Raw genomic sequence first — 22200 nt, forward strand, 5'->3', positions numbered from 1 at the left:
TCAAAAATATAGCTGAATAAATCAATAAATAGTATTAGTTTCAATTAATAGTATTAAGTATTAATTAAATAATTAAAATGGAGTATAAAACAAAATATAAGGCTTTATACTTTTCCCATAACCTCCAGTCCATGGCACAAAAACTGTTAATTTTTTTCCTTTACCACCAATTTATACGAAACATTTACCATTTTCGTCACCAAATTCTTCATGTGTGTGTAGACACAAGGCTTTTGAGCTGACTACCTGGGTGAAGCTAACTTTCATTGTACATCTCCACCAGCTAAGTAATGTTAATCATCTATATGCTGCATGCTGCTGTAGCATTGCTGTATAAACTCTTAACATTAGCTAAAGCAGAGGTTTTCAAACTGCGAAGTGTGCCTATCCAGAAATTCGCACACCTTCTCAGAGTCATAAGCCAGTCAAATCTGAACACACGGACATGATATACATATTTTTACATTCAGTGTGACTCAAACTTCCAGAGGATATCACTATTTCCTGAATAAATGTCCATTAAAACTGCTAGGAAATCATAAAAAAAGACACTGCTTTAAACTGAAGAACTTGCCCGAGAATCATCATGTTTTTAAGTTTTCTTTTTTCACCATCAAAGTAGTCCAGTGTCAGTTATCTGTACATCCACAGATACGCTGCCAACGGGAACTGCTAATAGCTGATTCGGCATACTTTTAATGGTGTCAGTTTGCCAAAATGTGAACAAACGTAGGCCAAAAAAACGGGGCTCAAGATGTAGCCCACAGCTAACTCAATAAATCCATGGCAGCAGTTTCTGTGCTATTGACATCTCCCAAAGCATTATGGGAACTGTAGTTCCAAACCTTACAGCATGATTATCTCCCAAATAGAAGTACAACAAACTCTTTGAAAACCCCTGGAGGATTTTATAACTTTTGGATAAAGCTAGGCTAGCTGTTCCCCCAATTCCTGTCTTTGTGCTAAGCTGAGCTGACCTGCTACGGTAGCTTCATATTTACAGTATAGACATGAGAGTGGTATCAATTTTCTCAACCAATTCTCCCTAAGAAAGCAAATTAAAGCAAACGACGAACATTATTGTTTTTACATTCGCCAAAGCCCTCAGGTTATGGGAACTGTAGTTCCATAACTTAGATAGTTGGGTTGATGGGGGTCAGTAGTTCGGTATCTTCTTCAAGTGCATATCTTGTCTTCATCAAGGAGCACTGAGCACTAACTAGATAGATAGATAGACTTTATTGCCACAAACATTTGCTATTTGCTCGTATTCCATGCATTAGAAGAAAATCACAAACCTCGGACAGGCCGACACCTGGTGTAAGCAGGCACAGACATCACATTACATTGGTCAGAAGACAGACAGTAAGCCATAAAAGTGCAATGGAAATGGAAATTACATTCAGGATTATTTGGTGCAAACTAAATTCACCCATTCATCTGATACATATGATGATGCATCATAGCAGTTTAATGTCACTTCCAACTTTAGACAGCATGGAAACGAATCGGTATCCATCGGTGCTTCCTCCTTTATGTCAAGGGCTTTAAAGTAATACTTGCCCCAAAACAATCTTTATTTTATACCCTTATATATATGGCTATGACAGGAAAATCATCTCCTATCCTACCTCAACCCACGCTACAAGGGGAACACCAAAAACCCAGAGAAAGTGGAGTACTTCCACCCTCCCATCAGGTTCCCTCTCTCCAGTTTGAGGTAAGCCTTGTCCCCTCTCTCCATCATCACTAGCCCAGAGTTGGTGGCAGCTTCCCTGGTCACGTCCTGGTCACCTGCGAAGGCCGAGATTACAGGCCAGCCATTGAGGACCAAACTCACCTGAGAAGAACAGGTGAGAAGATAGAGAAGGGGAGCACAGGGGAAAGGCGGCGCAAAGAAAGGTGAAATTTTAGATGACATTTGCAGCTAAATTATAGTCAGAGGACATGCATTATATATATACCGTTGGTGCTACTATGTAAAACCCTTGAGTTTCATAAAAATAACATATTTTCAGGATATTTTTAGCTTTTACATTTATCCACTCAGTTGTGGGAAGGTTTTATATTCCCACTGTTTACGGATAATGTTGTTAACCCGTGGGGGATTGATTTAAATGCCAACAATATTTTCAAACTACACGTTAAGACGTTTGAGCAGGTGCCATAATAGATGTGGGTGGGCCAGCAACTAAAGTTAAGATGTGTCAAGTCTGAGTAACTGTCCTAGATTAAACAGAAAAACTAAAGGTTTACCGAAACTGAAACTTCTTTTTAAAGAAATAGTTTGACATTTTGGGAAATATTTGCTTTTTTGCACCAGTTTAGTTGAGAAAATTGATACCACTCTCATGTCTATACTGTAAATATGAAGCTACCGTAAGAAGGTTAGCTTAGTTTAGCACAAAGACTAGAAATAGGGGGGAACAGCTAGCCTAGCTCTCACCAAAATTTATAAAATCTTCCTACCAACACCTCTAAAGCTCAAATAACATGTTATATCTCGTTTGTTTAATCCAGGGGTTTTCAAAGTATGGCAATGTACCCGTGGATGTACAGGTAAGTGTCACCGGACTACTTTGATGGTGAAGAAAACTTAAAAAGATAATAATAAGTCGAACTATTCTTTTGAGTTGTTGTTCTTACCTGTATTGTCTGCCGGTTGTAAACTTTGACCACATGGAAGCTGAAACTGTAGACTCCTTTTCTGGGGGCCACAAAGATACTCCTCGCTGGATCAAAATGCCCGCCTACGTTTACTAAGATCTGAAAAGAAAAGGAAATGAAAGGAAGAATAAATTTGAAAATAACACAACATGGCCCAGAGAATAGATACTAATAGTCTATTAACTTTTGGAATATTTGACCAAAAATCTGTAATCCTGGGGCATTTTGTGATATTTGTTGAGCCATAACTGTGTTTTTTAATCAAATTTTTCATCATCCAGCCCTAAATTCTTCCTGTTTTTCAAAGTAGTTGAAAAAGCAGGAAAGCCGAGAAGAAGAAGAACAAAAAAGGGAGGATGTGAATAAACTTTTTCGGTAGACCATTTGGCTCACAAGCTGCAGACCAAAAACCAGACAAGTCATTATGTGTCATGTCTGAGCTCTTAGAATAGACCTCAGATATTTGCTATTGCGCAAAACTTTCAGGTACATACAAATAAACATTTATACGTGACATGTGCAGCATAGTGTCTGGCATGTGGGTTGTGGACAGCTAGCAGTACGTGACAGTATGTGACACTGACTCAGATACTGGAAATAACACAGATTGATTCATGTTTGTAAATGAAAGCCTTTGTTGGTAAAAGTATAATGGGTGAACTGTGTGATCAGGAGGTATTTGCCAAGCTCTCTCGAATAGTGTCTTTGTTTTCTTTCTGTTGGGAAATTAGAAGCAAAGATCAACCCAATCCAGTGCAGAGGGGGTGAAATGTAGTTTTCTTTATGTCCTTGATAAGAAAATGCCCAGTTAACCTTCCCAGATTGGTCTGTGTTTGTGAAGTTCAAGTTTAAACCAAACCAAAACCTTAAATTTCAAAATGTGAAGTGGAAATGTCTAAATAATAGTCATTGATCAACCAAAAGATGATCAACCTGTCGCAGATACAGTTTGACATTTTTGTCATATGGAGAGGTAGATGTCTTACTTGCTCCTTCAAGGACTGTTCAACCAATGTTAACTAATGCTCTGGACATCTACACGCAGAGACTGCTGAAACCCACCTGGTCAAAGTAGATGGTCATGGTGCGGTTGCTCATCTCCGAGGGTTCATGGTTGGTGTTACGGATGGCTGAAAATGCCACCCGTCCAGTACCTGACCTCACCGACATGCCCAGAGCGTTACCCGATGGCTCCGCAGAGGGGGTGGAGTCGCACACCACCAGACACTTCCCCTCCAACACGATTGGCTCTGTGTCATTCTGGCAACTGACCTGTGAGGGCCCCCAATGGACGACAAGGAACAGTCCAATGAAAAAGACAGAGCGGGGAGTACGGTGTGGCGAAGAGGGAAAAGACGGACAGGGCATAGCTCCAAATGAGGACGAGCTTTGGGTGCTTCTGGGCTTTGCTGGTGTTTGTACTCCCAAAAACAGTGACAGTGTGGCCCCCACAAATATTCAGCGAGTATGTATCTTCTTGGAGTACACCTCACTTTAATATCAGGATCATCGTTTCTCCTGGAAAAAACACTTCAACTGAGGGATTCTTGCATCTCATAAGACATTAAATGATTTTATGATCCTCAACTAACAGTTCTGCAAACACGGGGTTGGAGATGGAGTCTCTTTGGAGAGGAATATTAGTTGCCACCAAGGTAGTGGCTTCCCATAACAGCAGACAGGAAGTTATTATATGCACAGTATAGATGGAGGTTGTCCAGTTTCTCACGCCTCAGCGGGGAGAGCTACCAGCCAGATGGTTGCTGACAGAGAATCCAAACCGGTTTGGCGGCTGTAAAGGCTTCGGGCCTGTTTGAATCGGTAGATCACAGGACACAATTTTGCACATGAAAAATTGCATAAAACGTGCACGTTCTTTACATGAAATCAATGACATGACTGAAGCTTAGTGCCTTTAAGAGGCTTTTCTATTGTGAGCATTATGTTTAGCATTTTAGAGAGTTGTTGATTAATACAAGGGAGCATTGAAAGGATAAGACATTCAGACAGTGCTAAGTCACAGCAAAATGTACAGGACAATGAAGTACATTGCGAAACTAAGCTTAAAATATGGATGTAGGCATATGTTTGTTTATGTATACATTATGCACTTTCCTGTCTCTTCTTTTGGAAAAATTAAATTGGAAACACAGAAAAAGACTATTAAGAACATGCAAAACTATGAGCAATGCCGGCTTCCTCTACTTTTCTGCAACTAACCTACACAACATCCTGTATTTATCAGTTTAATGTGTGAATATATTGGGTGCCATTGGTCAAAATGTATTCCTATGGCAGAAAAGACCTGTTCTATTCTAGCTTTCCATTCTTTTAAGAGCCATTAAAATGAAAACACGTGGCACAGCGCTTCTCCAGTACACTATGCTGTATTTATCAAATATTTTCGACTATTTTGCCTTCATCAGGGTGGTGTCTATGGCTGTTTTTGGTCTCCTTATATATAGTCCTTTTCTTAAAAATACTTAAAAAAATAACATTACACTTAGTGTAGTGTTATTTCAGAAACACAAGAAACTGGCAACGGCCTCAGACACCACCCTGATGAAGTCAAGCTAGTTGAAAACCTTTGATGAATACAACATGGTGTACTGAAAAAGAGTTGAGCGACTTGTTTAGATTTTGGATGAACTTGCACTGAAGTTCACAATGGTCTGCACCTTGCTGTGTGTGTATGCTTTTGAGGCTAAAAATTGTTGAAACAACTAAATCCAACATCGCAAACTGTTGCTCAAACCTACAGTGCTTTGACATTAAATGCAAGAAAAAGCTTGTGTTCTCCGGTCAAAAAAAAAAGTGTGAGGAAAACGGGTGAATATTAAGAGAAAAGTTATTATGTTGAAGAAGAAAATAAGTCGAAGACGAAGTGATGAGGTAATGCTTTGGCCAGGGAGAGGCCCGCGTGATTGCTGCCAGCTGGACTCAGGAGGAGGGACAGTGGACTATCACAATCCCACTACTGAGAAGCCATCTGTGGGTAAACATGCCCACTCTCTCTCCCCCATCACCTTTCCAATTTAATTCCCGTCTCTGCACTTGCATTCCTTTACCCAAACACACATGAAGACATACTATAAATACAAAAATTACAATACCAGCTCAAACGTTTGAGCGGCAGTTGACAATATCTGCGCTGATATATCAGCACTTTACTTTTCATGCACTGCAGGTAAGTATTAACCTTAAATAAATGCTAAAACATAGTTTTGAAGAGTTTCTTACATTGATCAAATGGATTTTAGGAAAAATTACTGAGGAAGTCTTACATCGTTTTGCAGTATTAGAGACTCCCCCACAATTAGCCCCTTAACAACATATCCAACAGTAAAAAGTGCAAGCATTTTCACGAAAACAACCCCTGGATCATGCATAAAAAAAGGATGTTTTGTGAAAGAACATTGCTGGAAAAACACCCACCTCTAGCTTTAAGCGTTGGCTCTGCAGTGATGTATAGAAACCGGTATGTGTCAGTGAAGTTGAAGCGTCCTAAGAGCCCGGTTACCCTGTTACCTTCAGCTTTATCTCTGTTCCTCTGTCTCTCTTTTCCCCATCTCTCGCTCTCGCTCTAACTATCTCTCTGTTCCAGCAAACCCCTGTGTTCGAGCAGACATTTAATCACATCACGAGTATCACTGCCCTTCTGTTCTCATGGCTCCTTGACCCCCTACTGCACATGTTTCCCCTTCCTCCCCCTTCTATTTTACCTAATTTGAATATCAATATATGGTCATATTTAGGTACTCACAGTAGCTGGTTAAGGTTTGGGAATGATCATCATCTTGGTTAAATATTGAAAAAGTCAAAAGTGCCATGAAGCACAAGGCAGGTCAGTTTTACTTTATGAATATATAATGGAAACCACAATATTTTCCTAAGTGCTTTTGTTGCCTAAAACGAACCAGACACAAGAATCATGTCACAGTTTTTTCTTAACTCGAAAAAATGCTGCCACTGAATGTAAACCAGTTAGCAAATACGTTGCCCTCATAACTACTCTGCTATTAGTAGTATATGAACATAAGTTTTAGAAAACAGGGTCGGAATACTAGGCACAAACCCTAGACTGCTCCGAAAAATGTTGGTGAGTTTCGAAGGGCCAAAAAATATTTTTCCTGTTAAACTGGAGAAAATGTTGTGACTTCCACCATTTTATATCACTTTGGCAACCCAGAATGTAATGAACTCCTGGCTTCGCTGAGTTTTCGAGGGATATAAAGCAGGATATTATCTGCATAACATTCGATATTAACACAGCGGAATGAGAAGAACACCGGGCCTAGTATTGACCCCTTAGGGACTCCACAACTAAAGGCAGCACAGGAAGACAAAGGAATCCACCAACTACAGGCAACACTGTTCAGGCAAATAATGAAGACTGAAACCATTTGAGTGCAGAGGCCTTCATGTCAATATAAAGGAGTAGTGTGATCAGTGGTGTCAAAGACATATCTGCAGTGTGCAAGAGAAATTGGTGCTGTGATTTGTTCGAAAACTGGACTTGATATCCTGAAATACAGGAACAAAAACATCAGAAAGATTTATATATGCATTTAAAAAAGTGCAAGCAGAAGTTGAGAAAAAGACAAATCAGTTGCCCTTAAATGGGAAAAAAATAAAAAATTTGACACTATTTCCAAAATTCACAGTTTTTATTTTTCAATAAATGGCTTTCATCTTCAGTTTAACTTTTTGTAATGCCCATTTAGGATATGAAGTTCAAATATTGATTCAAGTTCGGCAGCACCTTCAACAACGTTTAAAAAATTTTATATTCATTTATATACACAAGTCCGGCATCATTTTGTAAAAATTCTGCTGGATAAAAAAGCAAACAACTCTTGTTAGTATCTGAAATCCTCACTGAGATCTTACAGGCAGCAAAAGCATGTTTGTCAGGTGTGTTTTTCGGTTATCAAAAACAGAAATAACTGTTGCAGGTCAGTGCCTATAACGCACTATTACGGTACAATCATTGAAAAACAAGTTAAACCAAAATAGGTTAAAAAATGTCCTGGAATAATACTTAAAACCCTTTTTTTTTTAACATTGGTTAGCATCATCCTTTTATATGACACGTTATGTATATGACTCAATGGTTATGTCCTGTTCTTCCCTGACACTTGCCTCCACAGGACATATAACCAGCGGCGCAGTGTTTTTCTTGTTGTCTTGAACGCAGGGGTTAAAGTACGGGTAGAGAGGCTCAGTAAAGGTGCACCCGCTGTAGGTATAAATGTGAGTCTTTGCGTCTGCGTTGTAGAAGGACACCGATCCTTCCTCGTAGTCCAGGTATATGCCCACTCTCTGAGGGGTGTCCTGGAGGTGGAGGGGGACAGAGGGGCCAGCGCAGGCGCTCAGATTGCCTCCTTTACGCCTGCAGATCGCCCAGTAACCGCTGTCGGGGCGCACGGTGATGGCCCCCTTTCTGTTAATGGACTCCCTGGCCACGCCAAGGTCCCAGTCTGTTTTATCTCCAACCTGAAACACAACGCACACAAACCAGAATTAGACAGGCAACAACAGAATGAGAGACAAAACAAAACCTTTTTTTAATCAAAAATTCATTGATGATAAATGATGTGATGACTTGATGACTTGGTGGGATGTGTATTTACGAATCACAAGGGCTTCAAATAACATGTTCATTATTTTCTACAGTATATGTTATAGTTGGAAAACCGGGTATTTTTGATTATGACACGCAGGCACAAGCAGCTACAGTAAGTAATGAGATTGGTTGTGTATGTTACATGTACCTAACCCGATAAAATTATGCCTACGTTTAATTGTGTGTAACCAGTCTCAAGCTGTTGGTGTAAGACTGTGGTGCGAGTGGTTTTTATCGCGGTTCGACCGCCTTTAAAAACATACTGAATCTGATTTGTCTAAGTGTACTGTCGGCTTAAATTGTGTTCTCATGGATGTTAGCTCCTACCTGAACTACCCAGTAGCGTCTTCCATATCTCAAGCTTTCTTTCCCCAAAACACAGACGCAGGAGTTAAACCGCTGAGGGGTGTCTGGGAGTTGGGCCTTCTGGCAGCTGAGGCTCACCTGTGGATCAGTATCATTATCAATATTATCATCATCTTCATCGTATCATATTAAACATTAGCCTAATTAGCAACATTGTCATCACCACTACCGGTTGTTAGCCTTTTCATTTTCACAGTCAAAGCAGTTTTAGCTTCATTTCGGCACCTAATTCACAACCCAAACTTTTCCAATTTTTATGTTAGAATATGTTGCGTTACGTCCACCTGTATTACTGTCAAACTCAAGACAACAGGGAATGTTTTAGTACAAAAGCTCAACCAGTTTTAGCTCTGCCTACTGTGACAGAACAAAAGATGTCACAAAATCTTTCCTCGTCCTCGACTTAACAGTCCTACATGTGAGAAACCCAAACTGTTCTGAGGAATTTCTCGTTTAATGTGGCAGCGAAGAAGACTGTGGTCTTTACACATTTCAAGTCGGTGATTATACAATCATAAAGTACCTTCTTTCCATCACGAGACAGGAGCAGCCAGCCTGAAGCAGTCTCAGGATCCAGAGTCACATCCACTGCAGAGACAAAGAAGAGAAACAGTGAGTCAAGCACTGAAAAGAGGTACTAATAAAGGTTAAACAAGGTTACTGAAATAAGAAAAGGAGGTATGATTCTGAACATACCTGCATATTGATTCATTTTGTCTGCCTCTGCAAAAAGGGAGAGGCAAAAGTTATTTTCATACACTCATTTCCACAACAGTCTCTTGAATCGTTGCACATTTTTGGAAAGTAGATATTCATTTTCAGCCAAATGATTACTCACCTTCTGCAGACAGTTTCTTGGCAGCTTCCTGACAAACTTCCACCAGCTTAGAGACAGCTCTCCTCACCGTCCCCATGCAATTATCGGAGTAGACTGCGACCTCAGACCACTCTCTAGTGGATGGGAGTACACTGAGAGACGGGTAACTCTAAAATAGGGGAAGACACATGGGTTTCTCACAAGCACACTTTTTGACATGTTGAGGCAGCGCAGAAATATTGCAATTTAGCACGGATATCTAACCTCCAGGAGGTGAAGAGGGTTCTGAGTGAGCTCAAGTTGCTGCAGCTCGCTGCTCCTCGTCTGCAGCTCACTGATTTCCTGCTCCAGCTCGTCGAGCAGCTCCTCAGCCGCCCTCTCAGCTTCTTCCTGCCCCTCCTTGAGCTCTTCCACCAGCTCAGCCTGGTGTTTCTGGATTGCCGTTATCAGCATGGCGCAGACTTCAGAACTGCTCTGAATCTCTCTCTCTGTGATTTTCTGTCAATGGAAAAGATACAACATTTAAATTTACAGAAAAACACATCGACATAGTGGATCATCTCTCTCTGAGAGTGCATCTTTGAACCATTGGAGAGCTCACTTTACTCAGGTCCACTGAATTTTTGATATCCTCCATATTTTTCAGCCTGGCCTGGACCATCTGTTGAATGTAGGCCTTTGTCGCCCTCAAACGACTCTGCCAAAGGTAAAAAAAATATAACATTTTGAATATAATGTTCTGAAAATGCACAAAAAAGCAAGACTAGGGAAACTATGTTGACTGAGTGATTGAATTTATTTTTTCATTTAAAAAACACAAAATACAGTAACATATTTCCATATATACACAAGAGGAAAGAACTCATTTTTATTTTTTTATTTTTTTACATAAACTAATTTCAGTTTAAAGGAAGTAGATGAATGAAATAAATTTCTCCTCACCTTGATCCTCTTGCTTGTCCTCTCAATGGGGACAACCTCGTGGTGCTTATGGTCCCTCTCTTTGCATTTCGCACACACAGGCACATTGTCTTTCTTGCAGAACATCGTCAGTGGCTTGTCGTGGTTTCGGCAGAGGTTACTGCAGGTGAAGGTGGCCGGATCCGTCAGCCGGTGGCTCTGCAGGGCTGGATCCCTCAGGTGAGGTGTGAGGTGAATGTCACAGTAAGAAACCTGGCAGACGAGGCACGACTTGACCGATGTCGACTTGTTTCCCTGGCAGATGTTGCAGGGAACTTTGGCAGCTTCGGAGACTTGGTTAGGGGATTGTTTCATGCTTCCCGGTGAAACCACAGTGTCGACATCCTTTTCTTGCGTTGGTGTGGGTAACAGAGACCTTTTGATTTGGATTAAATTATGTTATATCTCAGCATAATTCAAATATTTTGCTCTTTTGAATATGGTTTGCGAGCATATGAAAGAACCAGAATGCTTAAAAAAGTGAAATAATACAAAAATAGAGTCATATGGAAAGTATTCAAAACAAACCTTTTAAAGAATTCAACGATGTCGGCAAATCCTCGGTTGATCCTGAGGTCTGGGCGATTTCTGAATATCTCTTTGCACAGCGGACACTCCGACTTGTCCTTCGTACACCAGAAGCCTTCGATGCAGTCCAGGCAGAAGTTGTGTCCACACGGGATGGAGACGGGGTCGGTGTAGATGTCCAGACAGATGCAGCACCGGAACTGGTCTTCCGTTAGTACAGAGTCCATGGTTCTGACTGGACAATGACACATTATTTTAATAACAACATGCACACCCGAGTGAAATTCTTGCACACCTAACAGCACATGGTTACGGAAGCCCCGAGAGGCAAGTGAAAAAAAAAATTGATTTTTCTCCATGCACTCTAAACATGAGGTACATATATTGTGTGTTCGCAAGTTATGTAACATCATTAGTCATGTCTTTTTTTTTGGCTAGAAATGTATTTTAATTTAATTAACTGACTTAGAAAAATTATCCTGGCAAAAAAAAAAAAAAAGAAAAAAATTAATCACAAATCAGATCGCCCATGATAGCAAGTGAAATTTTTGCTCTTCTCATGTCAAAATTTGCTTTAAAAAAAGATACTATGCAGGTAAAACCATAGTTTAGATGCCTGACCTCTTGCCAAAGCTGATCCATATCGAAATTCAGAAAACCCTGACAGGCACTGGACTTTTTTGCATTCTGCTCACCCTGACAAACTACATCACTGTTGTCAGTCTAAAACGCCTAAAATAAGTGAATAGGTAGATTTCATTTTGCCTGCTAATATCAACAATCTCTTACGTGTTTACGTTGATGTGTTGAGTGTCCTGATCATCCTCATCAGATTCAGTTTGCAGACGCTTATATAGTATTTCGTGTAGTGACGGATTAGTCATACTACTTATTAGAGTCAAACTCCTCCCTGCAGATTCACTTTCTCATGCTGCTAAGTCAGTCTGGAATTTCTGGTCCTTCGGCCTCGACTGCTGACATTATTATGTCAGATTTACCCTGATGTCATGCAGTAAGGCTCCACCGGAGCGCCATGCTGGGAGCGAAGGGGTTGGGCGTCTGTCGTGCAACTCAGTATTACTGGTGCAGACTGAGCTGACACTGGAAAAGTTTTATCCTCATATTTCAACACGATGCTATTATTTCCACCTACGCATGAGAGCAGCAGCCCAAACTCAATCACTGAGTTGCTCAGGTTATTAGAGAGATATGTGAAGAGAAAAAAATGCGGAAGACCTCCGGAGATAATAAAATGTAAATAAATGTCAGCAAACTTTGATTTACTATGTGTTTTCTTAATTAAACCTCAGTAAAATTAAAATCCCACATTATGCAGTGCCCCTAATCAGTTCTCAGTCAAAGTTTATGCAATCCTTCAATCACAAAAGCAATCCAGAGTTGTAGTAATATAAAACTGAATGCACGTTTTATACTTTGTTTTATACTTTGTTCAGTATGCGTGGTGTGTGGCAAGCAACATATGGACGGTAAATAACAAAAAAGCAAGCCATGGAAAAGAGGCTGTGGAATCTGAAGAATATATTTCATCAGGAAAGTGTCATGTCAGCCAGAAGAGATTAATATATTAGGCAAGAGGAGGGGGAGGACGACGGTGACAACAGAAAACGGCTGATCAATTGTGCAGATCATTTGCTGAATTAATTTCTGTGTGTGTTTAGTTTTATTTTTCTTATTTCCTAATTTAAACATCATTCATTTTACATCGAACGCCACTTAACAGAGAACACCAGTGTTCATGATAAAAGTATAGACTTGAAAATACTTATATAAACTTATATAAAACATGTAGTTTTTGGTTCTTCTCTCTTAAGATGCTCTTAGCCTCCTACGAGTGTTAATTTCCAAAAGCGCCTCCCGTTACGATGCCTTTGGAAAACACCTCTTAAGCGTAAGATGTATTGTACGATCATCTTAGCCTTAAGATGCTTTTTGTAAACGAGGACCAGAGCACTGTGTTTACATTTTCAAAAAAAGTCCATAATTAAAGGAAACCAGCTACTCTGACAACTGTCACGATAGCAGCATTATGCTTTCAATGTCTTCTACAAAAAGTCAGGAATCCCAAACAAAAATAAATCCTGCTATTTAATACAGAGAAAATCTGAGGAAATACCAGTTAAATAGTCCATCTTGCCTTCTTTTCCAGGATTTTAAGACAAAGTTAGCAAACTGCATCAAAATTTGACTTTTTTTAACATCTGTGCACCAGAATATTTCAGTTCTGTTGAGCCATTTCATGGAAAAATGCGCTCTCTTAATTCATCATGGTTCGTATTGTAGAAAAAAGGACTAATTTTCTCCCAGGTCAAGGAGCATGTTGATCAGGTTTCGGGTACGAAACTAATTTTTCTCGCACATTATCAGAAAAACCAAACTAAAGCTCCATCGTGCGACTGTATGTCGAGAAGGACCAAATGTTTTGATCTGACTGAATGCTAGAAGATAAGAGCTCCTTATTTTGACTCAAAGTGTACTTCCTCATTTTTCTGGCAAGGAGCACACCTCAGTCTGTGACCAGTCCCATGTCAGAGGGAATGTGTGTGTAAAGGTAATAACAAGATAATTTTGTAAAAACTTTGCCTGTGTAGAAAGACTAGTGAAAGAGATCACCAAGTAAGATTTGGTCCCTTATTTGTGATAAAGGTCTGTTTTGTTTGTTTGAGAGTCTGCACTCGCCAGACTCTCAGTGGTGAGTAAGTAACTCTGCAGAATAGAAATACTTCATTATAAGTAAAAGTCATGCACTGAAAATTTAACTTAAGTAAAAGAATTAATAGCAAAATGTACTAAAGGTATCAAAATTTTATATACAGTTTGATGTCTAATAACGCGTCATATTTTATACACCGGTCATGTATTTTGTAGGTTAAATCTATATCTGCAGCGTAACTAAAAGTGTTGATGTATTAGTTTTATTAGAGTTGAAGAGCCGTTCACTTTTTCGTCATCTCCACAATTAATTTTGCCATTCCATGCAGAACCCTGCCCAGCCAAAAGAACTAGCCGCACAGCCCTCTGGGGTCGAGTGTATCTGATTGACATTTTGGGTTTTTATGTGCATTAATGATGTTGTGTGTTTTTTACACATTGTGGCCGCAACAGGGAGGAAAACACACATTCGGTTTGGAACGTTTGTTTTTTTCTAAATGGACTGAAGTGTTAATCGTTGCCACGCAAAAATTGCTGAACTGGATGATTGAGACCAAGTTGTAGTTAAGTGAGTGGTGTTTACAGTAGTTTAGTTTAATCTGACGTTCAGGTGTCTATTGTCTACATGTGTATGTGATCATTGTTGGTGAAATAAACACCCGGTTCGTCTGTACTTCACCTCTGACTCAAGTCTCCTGCATTGACTTTCAATAGAACTGGTAAAAAATGACAATATTCCTTAATTTCAAATTTTTTTTTTAATGAGGTATATCCACTCTGTTTCAAGAAATTTTAGCTGCAAGTCTCACTGGCATGGTTTCACTTTTCAACACAGAAATGGGAGGTGAAAAAAGCAAAAAGCAAAATTTGCTGGAAATTTGATCCAAACTGACCTGCAGATACACAAAAGCAACAAAACACCTGTGCAACATTTATACGCCGAGATTTTCACATGCAAGTGCGACATACAAAATAAGATTAAGGAAGCACAGAGTTTGTGAGAATCTGCAACCAGTGTGGCACTGCATCATTGCCTTCGTTTCTCGTCTCGGTTCATGGCTGACTCCTAAAGCCCAGGGTGTAAGGTGTACATTGTGAAAGCCCGGACATTGGTTTTCACAAGAGTTGATCAACCAGCAAAGCAGCTTGCATGCTTTACTCGACAACGATCCTCGACTGCAACCAAGCTGGAGAGACATAGATTATATCTCACCCACACACACAAGAGACTCCAACTGAATCCCTACTTACTGAGTCACATCACAATCCTTATGGGTTATTTAGCCTATTATAACGCAGCAGATTTTTACAATGTTTGCTTTGTATGTTCAATCTTGCAGGAATAGTTTGACGCACTGGAAAATAGGCTTTTTTTGGTTGTCTTTTAGAGCTAGATGAGAAGATTGATACCACATGTCATTGGAAGTAACTGCGCCAGGCCAGACGTCTTTACGTTTTGTTTCTTTTTTTTAGTAAAGTAAAACGGTGTTTGGTTCGTGCGCACAGAAAAAAACTATGATCGCAGCAGCGCGGGCACTTTTCGCCATCGTATCTTGGTGTTGTCCATATCCATAAAACTCACCATCAGTCTCTTCTAAAGTCATTTTTTCACCTATCTAGTTGTAATCTCTGCCGTCTAAAAACGTCTGTCCTCTCTGTCCTGCTGCGAACTCCTGAGGCCTCCGAACTCCTCTTCTGGTGAGCAGTGACGTTAAGCCCGCATGGGAAATGTTCTTTAAATGCTCAAAAAACTACTTCCTTATCTAAACATATGAAGCGAGCAACACAGCATACTGCTGTGAAAGCGCAGTATGGCAGGATTTCCAATGTCAGTGGGATTTTGAGTGAGGTTTTCTTACTTCTGGAAAAGAACCCAGAAGTTCAAGTTTCACTTCAGCTCTCTGTAAGTAGCTCTCAAAAGATGTAGTGTAAAATGGTATGAAGTATTTGTCTCTGGAGAGTGGTGAAGTTAAAGTATAATATAGGCTTAAATGGAAATACCCCAGTGTTTCGAAATCAGAGTTGAGTACAGCACTGGTGCAAACGTACTCACTGCCCTTCCACCACTGAATATCAAGTTTTTTAAATGAGTTAATTAATCCTGGCAAGTTTTACAAAAGAAATTAAAAACAAGACAAAAAAATTGTCCCTAAGTACAGCACTTGAGTGAATGTACTTAATTATTTTTCACCTCGCGACATCAACTTTATAAACCCTAAACTATTTTTTTTTCCTGCTTGTTGGTGGGACATTCTGCCCTCAGTTTTGTCTTCAGGAAGTGAAAAGCATGCTCAGTTGGTTGAGGTCAGGCGACCGACTTGGCCATTGAAGGATATTCAATTTCTTTGCCTTGAGAAGCTCGAATCCTGCTCCTTCTATCAGCAGTGAGATCATCAGTAACCCCAGTGACCTTGGTACACTGACAGCCATACATGTCTATGCCATGACACTGCCTCCACCATGTTGGACAGATGATGTGGTACACTTTAGATCATGAGCCCTTTCTTTTCTACTCCATACTTCCCATCATTCTGGTACAAGTTCATCTTGTTTCATCTGTCCAAAGAATCTTGTTCCTGAACTTCGCAGGCTTTTTTAGTCTTTTTCTGGCAAACTCTGTCCTTTCTGGCATTTCTGTTCTTGATTGTAGACTTTGACAATGATACAGTCACCTCCTGGAGAGCGTTCTTGACCTGGCTAGATGGTTGTGAAGAGGTTTTCTTCACCAAGGAAAGAATTCTGCAATCATCCACTTCAGTTGTCTTCCAGGCGTTTTCGTGTTGCTGAGCTCAACAATGCATTCCTCCTTTTTAGGAACGTACCAAAATTGTTGATTTGGCCACTCCTTAAGTTTCTGCCATCTCTCCGATGGGTTTGTTTTGTTTTTTCAGCCTAACGGTGGCCTCCTTCATTTGTATCGACAGACCGCATATTGAGAGTTCCCATGAACAGCTACCAAATGCAAATTTAACACTTGGAATTAACTCCGGACCATTTATCTACACTTCAATCACATCCTGATTCGTTTGTTTCAGATCCATCGTGTTGGTGTACAGAGGCAAAATTCACAGATTTTAGGCAACAGCTGTTTCCCCTCTTATCTTCTCTTTCTCTCTCTTATATTTGATTTCCCTTTTGTTACCCTGATTGTAGTCTTTTTAAATGACATGGATTGCTTCATATTTCACTTTTTCCCTTGAGTGCAAAGCTGTGTATTTACTTGCAAGTCAATGAAAACCTGTCAGATGACTTCTGACTAGATAAAAGAACAAAATGTGTTTTAATCCAGCTGTTATAGTTGTAAATTAGTATAATTTTATTTTATGAAAATGTGCATTTTCATTGTTCAGCAATTTCTAAATAAAATAAACAGCTTTTGAAAATAAGTGTTGAGATTTTTACTTAAGTATAAACGGCAATACCACGGTATAAAAATACTCCATAAATAAAAGTCTTGCATTAAAAATTTTACTGAAGTATAAGTATTATTAGCAAAATTTACTTAAAAAATCAAGCAAAAATACTGCAGCTCCATTTATGATGTAGTTTGTGGTGCTGCTGAAATGTACTGCATTATAAAAAGAGACGTTTCTGTTATTAAGCCGACCCTCACTGATATAAATTGGGTTGGCTAAAACAAAAAAAAGAAAAACACCTGTCCGTAACATGCAATACAGTCAATCAGCACCAAAAACTGCAGCCTCTAAAATGACCATAAAGTTAAATCAATGCCTCTTTAACGGTCTTTCAACAAAAACGGAACATTATAGCCTTCAAAACGTAGGATTTATTACAGAACTGTGGTATTAGACTGGATTAGTTTAGCTAGCTGTACCTTATAAACTGGCAACTGAGTGTACATATATATTTGGAATATTACTACTGATGCTTATATTAATAAATATTTTAATGTGGGGGAGCAATTTTTTACAATTTTGTATTCTGGTGGACTTAACACATCATGTTTTTTATGTACACTCATAATTTAAAAAAGTAAATACTGACTTGCTGTGAAAATAATGCAGTGCAGTTAAAAACTACAATATTTCCCTCTGAAATGTAGTGGAGTAGAAGAAGAAGAAAGATTCAGAAAATGGAAATAAATAAATAAATGACAAGTACCTCAAAACTTTACTTAAATACAGTACTCGAGTAAACGTACTTACTTTCTTATGTTACTTTCCTCTACTACCGAATGTGTAAAGGCAAGGTTCATGCTTTAGACAGGTATTTGTCTTGGTTGAACACAGAGACTGAACTGAAACCTCAATTATACACCAACACACACACACACACACACACACACACACACACACACACACACACACACACACACACACACACACACACACACACACACACACTTCCAAAAACAAACAAGGACTGTTTAGTTTTTGCCCAAGTTCACGTTCACACAGGAGAGCTTTTGTGAGGGCCTCAAAAGACACACCTCAAAACATATCAAAACACCGTCTTGTGCAAGTACGTGGTCCTTTTGACAAAGCTGTGTTTGTACAGAACATTCTTCGCATAGTATGTCCTTTGCCAGCATCAATACATCTTGTACTGTTGAGGACAGAGAGCTGATATGAAAAGGAAATAAAAATGTTGTTTGGCGGACTTAGTATCTCTGTACCGTACGAGGCGCATGACGGATCAATGGCCTGTACTGTACGTAAGCAACCCCGGAAAAAAAAAGCCTCCCTTGGTAAATAAAGGATGGTGTAGTGGAGAGGAGCTGGAGCTGTGTGGGCACACGAATTTGCTGTGTTTGCTCTCAAAGTTACAAATTATGTCCACATGATAATAAATAAATAAATAACTTGAATATTTTAGCCATTAAATAACATTAAAATAAGCCTTTCTCCAAGTGTTAATGCACTGTTACTTTTAATTTCATTTCAAATTAAAAAAATAGAAGAAAAATGGAACGGTAATTGTGGCAAGTGCAAACATCTGGACACTCTACTTAGTAAGTGCTCAGTAAGCCCCCCCCTTTGGCACCAGTTGGATAAATCATTTTCTGGTTATTTTCTGGTTTTTCATTTCTTTTTTTTGTAAATTTACTCACATAGTCATCATATTTTGGGAAGCAAATCAACCAAACTAACTAACGAAGTCTGTCCAAGTGCTAGAGCACGTACAGTGGGTAAAGCAGAATGTATGTATGAACACAACCTGCCCTGTCACACTCGCTATATTTAGCTGTTAAGTGCTACCCAGCTTGTCACTGTTTTCGAACTCATGGGGAAACAGAACCAGTTTCTGAAACACAGCATAATAAATGAAGACTGGAACAATATGCTGATGTTTTAAAGAGCAACCTGTTCAACAGTGGCATTTGCTACTACTGCGCCTCTGTCCGTGTGAATGTTGTTGGAAACACATGCACATACGTCACTAGCATGACCTAAGCTTTTCTATTTTAAGTGTGTTCTAGCTTTTCTTATTTATTTTTACATAATGTTTTCACGAACTAGATGTAGAAATTTTCATCAACACTCTGTTCTTACGAAGGCAGAGTCCTGTACCTTAAAGTGGGCCGCTGTTCGATAATGTTATGTCAGCGATGTAGGGCTTATGTTGATCCTTTAAAATTACATAAAATGCTTGCGGTTATAAGACTCTAGCAGAACTGGTATGTTTCAGTTTAGAAGTGTGCAATTAATTAAATATGCTAAACACATCCAGTCTGGGTCTCTTACCTGCTATGTAACCGCTCGTACAAGATAAGTTTCCCTCTATCTTAGGCATGACTCTTACGGGGTGAGAAGGCTATTGGCTGCTTACCATCTTACAATCACCTTACAATCACTTTCACGCATTCTTATCACATATTCAAGTACTTTTCAAACAGAAATAACAAAATGGACTTTGAAAAGAAGCAACAAAAGTTGTCGTTTTGGTAAGCATTTTGAAATGGTTGTCAGCAGGACTACTTTTTGTTGCGACAACATAATAAAGTGAATGATATTCACGGTAGTTTCGTGACTTGAATTTTTGTATTATATTTATGTTTAATGGATAAAAATTGAACAGGGGAAACCTAAAAGCTAAAATTTTACATATATGGCTGTCTACTTGTTCTTGTATTGGCTTTTGTTATTATAGACAAGTGGAAATGTGGATATTGTTGCACGAGGTGTTGAAGTAATTTTATGATTATTTTACTCACTTTTATTTTCCATGGAGCAGGCTGACATAAGATTCAAGTTTGAAGGGGAGGGGTGAGCAGATGATGACAAAATCTTTCATTTTTAGGTAAATGATTCCCTCATTATTTACACAAGGACATCCAACCACATACCTGAAAAACCTGTCTGATTCGGTAATTGTGGCAAATGCATGGGTGTGTTTAAGGTATACAAAAGGCTGTATGTACTGTTAAGCTACTGTGATTTTGTCTTTTGTGCCAGATCATTTTTGACATACTCTGTCCCTGTTTGTCTTTGGGGCTTGCTTGTATGCTGGCTTGTCCTTCAGAGACCTTTTGATTTAATACAGATATGGTTAATTTAAGACAACAATGATAGAAAAGTGACCGAAATAGTGCTAAAAAAGTGTATTTGATTTAGAAGATGTATACACACAAAAATTATATCAACAGACCTTTTTAAATTGCTCAGTGATGTCTTTAAGCCTGCGTTGATCCTGAGTTCGGGGCAGTTTTTGAAGGCCTCTTTGCAAACTGGACACTCTGACTTATTTCTCGTACTCCAGAAGCGTTTGATGCACTCCAGGCCAAAATTGTCCCCACATGGGATGGACTAGGGTTGTTGAAGATATCCAGACAGATGCAGCACTGCTCCTCAGACAACACGGAGGCCATGTTTCTGACTGAAAAAAAATACTGCTTCGCCTACACAGGCATTGGAAACAACTGTGTGGATTTATTTTAAATATTATAATATAAAAATGCCTTTGAAAATAATTTGCTCAACCCCTTTCGTCATATTTTAACATATAACTGATAAGTTTTACATATAAATAAATAGAACTTACATTTGCTTAAGTGTTGAGAGTTTACCAATCAATTGTTTTGAAATGGTTAATAAGAAAAACAAAGTATCTACCCAGACTGTTCTTCTTTTTACAGAGGTACTATCCAACAGGTTGATTTACAATTAAACAAATTAGTATACAGCCAGAATTCATCCCAAACTGAATTTTCAGTTTCAAATTAAATAAACGCTTCAGCATTGTGTGGAGAAACTCAGTGCAGAAAAAGTCTATGGACAGGTAGAGTGATTCTATGTATTTGAGTAACTTCAGGGACTATACTTAGGGGAGAAGTTCTATAGTACACATGGGTGTCAAGATAAAAGCGAAAAATAAAATGTTATTATATGCAGATAACATTTTACTTTACCTGTCAAAAAAACAAAACAAAAAAAAACTACCTGGTTTAAACAAATTAGTACATAATCAGACAGAATTTTCAGTTTCGCTTTAAAACATTACTCAAGTATTGACAATGACAATGTTTGAGGATTCATCATACTAAAACTAAATACATAAAAACAAATTTACCAGGTACAGTGGGTGGGTGTGTTTGATTTATTTCAGAGATTATAAATGGGAGATAAATTAATTCTGAGGATAAAACTTCTCTACAGAAATTCTGCAGCTCGTCTCATTGCAAATCAAGCACTCTCTCTTCATGAAACCCATTTAGGCACAGTTGCCGCTTGTCGCCCTCTACATTTGCAGGGACCATAAAGACTTCAAACTATTTGACTGGACTCCAAGGTACATTGTCAATTATCAACAACAACAAAAAAGCAAAACCAAAATGTCATTATATGCACATGACATTGAACTTTATGTGTCTAAATAAAAAACAACTATTTGGTTTAAACAAATCAGTACATTACCGGTTTACAGGTTTCATCCAAATAGAATTTCAAGATTCAACTCTTCAGCAATGGGCCTACAGCCCTCAAACAATTCTATTGGACACATGGTTACACAGCAACAAAATATGAAGATGTCATTCTATGTAAACAACATCTTGTTTTATGAGTCAAAACTCAAAAACAGCTCTCCAGATTAGCTGGAACAAAAGTTTATTAATGTCTGCCCATTATACTCTTCACCTCTGCACCATAAATTCCCATTATGAAATCTGGAGCACTTTTGATCAATAACGATAAATCAAAAATTTGTTCTGAAAAACACAATCACTCTCTTTACTGGATAAAATCACTTAAATTTAATGTTTTTTTAATAGTTGTTTAATAGTTTAGTGCTTTTCTCCAAATGTGGAAAATTTCCATTATTGTTTTTTCCCACCAAACACATTTTGTTGTTTCTTAATACCTGTCCTCCTAAACTGGATTGACCAAGTTTATATAAAGCTTCCAGTGCAAATTATATGCTACCAACATTTGTGTTCATCACAGAAACAGTTGGCCACCATTCAGATAAAACTTTGACTTAGTAGACAGAATCAGGTCAAAAGAAACAATAGCCACATTGTTTATGCTAAGGAATGGATCAGGCCCTATGATTGCACCTCTCATCAAATATATATTGTTTCTGTAACACATGCTATCTGTATATGCCA

General features: G+C 38.8%; 2 protein-coding genes across 2 annotated transcripts; both read right to left on the reverse strand.

The window, feature by feature from the left end:
- Positions 1 to 1317: 1317 nt before the first annotated feature.
- si:dkeyp-74b6.2 (cerebellin-1) lies at positions 1318 to 4275 on the reverse strand. The gene is made up of 3 exons (XM_040140965.1): positions 3730 to 4275; positions 2647 to 2766; positions 1318 to 1840 (listed from the first exon to the last, which is right to left on the reverse strand). The coding sequence occupies exons 1-3, from the start codon at positions 4033 to 4035 to the stop codon at positions 1643 to 1645; spliced, it is 624 nt and encodes a 207-aa protein (XP_039996899.1). The 5' UTR covers positions 4036 to 4275; the 3' UTR covers positions 1318 to 1642.
- Positions 4276 to 7761: 3486 nt separating this feature from the next.
- On the reverse strand, positions 7762 to 11793 carry LOC120797726 (E3 ubiquitin-protein ligase TRIM21-like). Its single transcript, XM_040141573.1, has 11 exons — positions 11762 to 11793; positions 10965 to 11195; positions 10754 to 10812; positions 10419 to 10720; positions 10078 to 10173; positions 9741 to 9974; positions 9498 to 9645; positions 9356 to 9382; positions 9183 to 9247; positions 8621 to 8737; positions 7762 to 8163 (listed from the first exon to the last, which is right to left on the reverse strand). The coding sequence occupies exons 1-11, from the start codon at positions 11791 to 11793 to the stop codon at positions 7762 to 7764; spliced, it is 1713 nt and encodes a 570-aa protein (XP_039997507.1).
- Between the last annotated feature and the right edge of the window lie 10407 nt (positions 11794 to 22200).

Source organism: Xiphias gladius, chromosome 12 (genome assembly GCF_016859285.1).
Source record: "Xiphias gladius isolate SHS-SW01 ecotype Sanya breed wild chromosome 12, ASM1685928v1, whole genome shotgun sequence".
NCBI classification, from domain to species: domain Eukaryota; kingdom Metazoa; phylum Chordata; class Actinopteri; order Istiophoriformes; family Xiphiidae; genus Xiphias; species Xiphias gladius.

Bases quoted from the DNA above. Each gene is read 5' to 3' on its own strand.
- si:dkeyp-74b6.2 (XM_040140965.1), bottom strand. From the start codon at position 4,035: ATGCCCTGTCCGTCTTTTCCCTCTTCGCCACACCGTACTCCCCGCTCT. The intron at 2,767-3,729 runs GTGGGTTTCAGC...TTTTCTTTTCAG, and splicing joins TGACCATCTACTTTGACCAG to ATCTTAGTAAACGTAGGCGG. The intron at 1,841-2,646 runs GTAAGAACAACA...TGTTCTTCTCAG, and splicing joins ACAACCGGCAGACAATACAG to GTGAGTTTGGTCCTCAATGG.
- LOC120797726 (XM_040141573.1), bottom strand. From the start codon at position 11,793: ATGAGGATGATCAGGACACTCAACACATCAAC. The intron at 9,248-9,355 runs GTATGTTCAGAA...TTGTCTCTGCAG, and splicing joins CAAAATGAATCAATATGCAG to TGGATGTGACTCTGGATCCT. The intron at 8,164-8,620 runs GTAGGAGCTAAC...GTTGTGTTTCAG, and splicing joins GACGCTACTGGGTAGTTCAG to GTTGGAGATAAAACAGACTG.